The following is a 5,242-nucleotide window of genomic DNA, read 5'->3' as shown; positions in this document are numbered from 1 at the left end:
GTAGGTTTGGTTTAAGAGAATGTTGAATTCTAGAGATGGTTTCTAGATCAATATTCCCTTCATTAGAAAGTTGAATTATTCACTAATGGAAGACTAATCCAAGGGTTACTTATCAATCATTTCATCCAAATGTTGTATGTAGGAGATAACTGAAGAAGATCTCCTTTCAGGGAATCATGGTTATATGAAAAGCACAATTATATAGAAAGCAAAAGAGGATACTTTCGTCTATTTGATTTTCCAATCTTTCCTTTTGTTCCTGTAGACATGACACTTACTGCAATTCTTGTAAGATTGGATGAGTCACTAGGATCCTCTTGTCTAGTTTATATGTCACTCTTTCTTTCTCTTATTGTAGACTTGACACTTCCTAAAATTCTTGTAAGATTGGATGAGTTGGAAATAACCATTCAACATGGATTATGCGATAGCATGGAAATCTAAAAAGATGTCAAATGACACTAGTGATTGTGATGATCTTGAGGTAAAATGCAAATCAACAATGGATTACAACTAACAAATGACTGAAAGAGTTAGTAGTCTACATAGGAAGAAACTAGGATGTAATTAAGAAGATTGACATCTAGCATTTACTTTTATAGGAAGAAATTTGGATGGACTTAAGAAGATTGACCTCTAGCACCTACTTTTATATAACATTCTCCCTCTATATAGATCAAAATGAATATTGAATAATTCTTGTTCCACTCATAGATTATAATCTACCTATTTTAAACAATACACAAGAACTCTAGTTGTGCCTTTTTTTTTGAGGTTTCTCCTCTATATCATAATTTATTCACATTAGTCTAATTAAGAATGTTAAAGAAATGTGATCAAATACAAAAATGGGGTACAAGATCATTAGAGTGTGTGGAAATGCACAACTCTGTAAAAGTTTAGGTTAACTAGCAAATAATCTAGCTAGAATGATAGAACAAAATGCATAGCTGTAAATAAAAAATTCAGAAAGAAGATGAAAAATAAATATTCTCATAATTTATAAAGAATAAATTACAATAATATAAGTTTCCTTAAAAAAAAAACGAAGGAAAAAATAAGAATAAAACTAAAAATCTTAAAAACTTAAAAGCTAAAAATATTTCTTAATTTACACTCTAAGCATATATATATATATATATATATATATATATATATATATATATATATATATATATATATATATATAAAACAATAAAAAAAACTTAAATTAAGAAAAAAACCTGCCAGTTTTATTTGCTAAAAAACTCTTTCAACTATAGCCTTATTTAGCCTTACACTAATTTGATTCTAAGGTCAACACAACCTTCCAAGTTTATTTCTAAAGCATCAAATATCAAAAGAAATCTTCACTTAAATATCTTACACTCTAAGCAAATATATATATATATATATATATAACAATAAAAGAAATTAAATTAAGAAAAAAACATGCCAGTTTTATTTGCTTAAAAAATTCTTCCAACCATACCCTTATTTAGCCTTACAATAATTTGATCCTAAGGTCAACACAGCCTTCCAAATTTATCTCTAAAGCATCAAATATCAAAAGAAATCTTCACTTAAATATCCAACGAAGCATCTATATAAAAAAAATCACTAGAACGACTAATCATAAAAAGTCTGTTTCCAAGGCTCAGCTTTATCCAGACTTCGTTTAAAGCGAAGATTTGAATCCCACGCAGGCAGATTTAAAAGGGGTTGACTTCACAACAGCCTGTGCTCATATGAGCTCGTGGAACACGAAGAGCTTGTCTCGACAATTGAATAATCTTTCAGATATCATAAACGCTTGAAAAAACTAAAAGAAAAACTTTATTCAATGCCCAAAACACAAAACAACAGCTGTATAACTCCTCATTCCTTTCACACAGATGCCAAAAAAATTCATGCATTTTGACTATAAAATTTGTGTACCAGGCATGCAGTTTTATCATATAATAGCAGTTGTGCCTCTAAATTAACAATGGAGGGATCAAATGCATCTAATTTTGTGTTGGGTATTGTTGTTTTGCTAAGTTTAGCTGGACAAGTAGTGGAGTCTAAGGATTCCATAGCTTCGGCTCTTTATGTCTTTGGAGACTCCACAATAGATGCTGGAAACAACAATCAACTCAATACTATTTCCAAGGCTAACTTCCCTCCATATGGGAGAGATTTTCCAGATCATAAAGCTACTGGACGCTTTACAAATGGCAAATTGTCGACGGACATAATCTGTAATGCTCTTTTTGCAATGCATATATATTTTTAGAAAGATGTTGTTACAACTTATTAATGTCATTCATGGGTTAACATAAATTAGAAATTTGGCTTTAAAGTAATCTTTATTTGCTTGCACTCCTTTGAATCATTTAGATGTTAAAAATTCTTACACAATCAAATTTTAGAAAAAATTACATACATTTTTCAAACATAAAAATGAAGAAAAAATGATGAACTTTAAAAAAAATCTTTTTAATGCTTACAATTACAAATTTCGTAATGATTTAATATCTGACATGAATGGGTACAGCTGAACTCTCGGGACTTCCAGATTTGCTGCCCGCATCGTTGGATCCCAATTTTCAAGGAGAAAAATTGCTCACTGGTGCTTGTTTTGGTTCTGCTTCATCAGGATACGATGACAGTACCTCTCAAACATTGGTCAGTGCGTTGTGATCACATTTATTATAATTTTTACAATTAATTTTGTTGTTTATTGTTGGAGTGCTTTATCAATTGAATTATTGATTCTTTTGAGGCAATCTATTATCAGTCCATTCTCTTCAACTTTAAAACACGAGCTAGACTTGAACCTAGAGTCTCCTTTTTGTTTGCTTAGGTACTGTTCCAATTTCAAGTTACTGATTTTGATAGATCTAACCATCTTTGGTTTAAGTTTGCTTATTGTTAATATTCTCGTAATCTAATAATAGATGCTTGAGGCTCTTAACGTGGTCTCATATTGATACTATATTTAGCTTTCATAGATCATTAGGATTGGAACATTTGCTCTTGGAATGCACTATTATCAGCATCCCTCCTTCGTTCAACTTATTATCAGCACCCCTCCTTAAGCCACATTAAGTGCTTGGGACAATTGACCTCACATTGATAACATATTACATTTCTATTGAGCAGTTAGAGCTCGAATCTAAGATCTTCTATTTGGTCTTTGAATAATCTATTAACTGAGCTATTGGTCCCTATAGGTTCATTTTTGTTCAAGTTTGACTTATTATTAGCACTTCTTTTGTTCAGGTTTGACTTATTACTAGCACTCCACTCCTCCTTACATGACATTAGTGTTGGATCTTGGTGTTAACATTTTGTTCCCATCCATAATTTATGGAGGATTCAGTCAGTTACGATGAGTTAAGTCTAGTAAGGAGAACTATTGTCTAGGTTAGATACACTCTACTTTTTCATTGCATGATTGGTGATAACTGAAACTCTTTGCTGTAATTTGCTCATAATAAAAGTGGTTTCAATTTTTATAAATCATACATTATATAATCACTCTTTAGTCAATGAGAAAGAGCACAATGTAGACAATAGATTTTTTATTCTGAGTAGCTCTGTTTTTTTCTATTTATTTTTCCTTCACGTATTGTTTCTTTCTCTTTTAGATCCAATAGCTATAAATTTTTTTACAATTAGATGGGTTGAAGGCCTTAGCCTAGCCCTTTGATACCACCTTGATTTTTTATGAATTTTCCAAAATTCGAACCAAGAGTTTCCATTTGTTCCTAAAATGTTAGAAAAATCAAGCTATAAAGTGTTCGATCTAAGATATCAATGAGTAAATCTAGCGGCTGTATTTAAAGCACTCTAGATGACTTTGGATTCCTCTGATTTAACACTTGACCTTGTTTTAGTTTCCCTTTTGTCCCTGCTGACTCTTTAGACAGTGTAGTCCATTACTATCTGTCCTTCATCTCCTTATTTTATGTTGTATTCATGTTTCATACATACTTCAGTACTATTTCTGTTCTTTTCTTTCTAAAAGGGTGTGGTGATCCTTTCAAAACCTACCATTATCTGATTCATAACACTCACATATAAACAGTTAACTCATAAAAAAAACCAACAGCCGAATCTAATACATCTCCCATTTGCAGAAAGTGTTAACGTTAGGGAAACAACTGGAGAATTTCAGGTATTATCGTTTGCAGCTTGCAAACATGACAGGGAAGGAGAATGCGAGCAAAATCATATCAGAAGCAATGTTTGCTCTAAGCACAGGTTCAAATGATTTTATCAACAATTACTATACAAATCCTCTCATGGCAGAAAAATATAGCCTTACACAGTTCCAGGATATTCTTCTCCAATCCCTTCGTGGATTTGTAAAGGTAATTTAGACAAGATATCCCTTTAATATTTTCAACAGACAGATTGTCCAGAAGCCTTCTCATGACAATTGTTGTGTATTTTCCAGAGCATTTTCAATGAGGGAGCTACCAGACTTGTTATAGTTGGGCTACCACCATTTGGTTGTTGCCCTTCTCAGATAACTCTAAAGAATGTGTTAAATGGCTCCTGCTATGAAAAGTATAATGAAGTTGCAGCTTCTTTCAATGTGAAGACAATTGCTTTAATAAAGGAGATGACTCAAAGTTTTCCTGCACTTCGAATAGCATATTATGACATATATGGGAAACTATATGATATCATTAAGAATCCCACTAAATATGGTAAGCAAATAAGAATCAGAATCATTATATATGCCATTGCAGTTTCTTATTCTCGTCTATTTTAAAGTTAAATGAGATTGATTTTAAATCAATTATTTTGTATGACAGGTTTTGAAGAAACAAGGAGGGGTTGCTGTGGAACTGGACTTTTAGAGGCGTCCATATTGTGCAATGAGGGGACTCCAGCTTGTAATGACCCATCTAAATATGTATTCTGGGATAGCTTCCATCCAACAAGCGAAGCCTATAACATCATTGCCAAGGATATGTTTTCCAATGTTTTGATGCAACTGAACTAATGATAAATTTTCTTTTTTATTAAAACTTTGCTGTTTTGATTTTACAAATAAGTACGCTGATGGAGGAGTTGAGGGAACTATTTCAGCTCTAAGTACACTTTAAGAAACCTGGACAACTATAAAAGTTATATAAGCCGCCTAACATCTAATATTATATCTATCAATAGACGAGTACGTTCATCTTTTTCTTGGGTTGGCTTAATTTGGTACGAGGAATTGTCTCTGAAGCAATGGTTTTCAATGGAGTGTCTTTCAAAAGATTTT

General features: G+C 32.0%; 1 protein-coding gene across 1 annotated transcript; it reads left to right on the top strand.

Moving 5' to 3' along the window:
• The first annotated feature begins 1,966 nt into the window (after window positions 1-1,966).
• LOC149563736 (GDSL esterase/lipase At5g22810-like) lies at window positions 1,967-4,978 on the top strand. Its single transcript, XM_089824067.1, has 5 exons — window positions 1,967-2,219; window positions 2,516-2,646; window positions 4,104-4,337; window positions 4,424-4,679; window positions 4,788-4,978. The coding sequence occupies exons 1-5, from the start codon at window positions 1,967-1,969 to the stop codon at window positions 4,976-4,978; spliced, it is 1,065 nt and encodes a 354-aa protein (XP_089680193.1).
• Window positions 4,979-5,242: the final 264 nt, after the last annotated feature.

Source organism: Cupressus sempervirens, chromosome 4, assembly GCF_028749045.1.
Source record: "Cupressus sempervirens isolate cs-2001-9-10 chromosome 4, ASM2874904v1, whole genome shotgun sequence".
NCBI classification, from domain to species: domain Eukaryota; kingdom Viridiplantae; phylum Streptophyta; class Pinopsida; order Cupressales; family Cupressaceae; genus Cupressus; species Cupressus sempervirens.
This window is presented reverse-complemented; position numbering and strand designations above follow the sequence as displayed.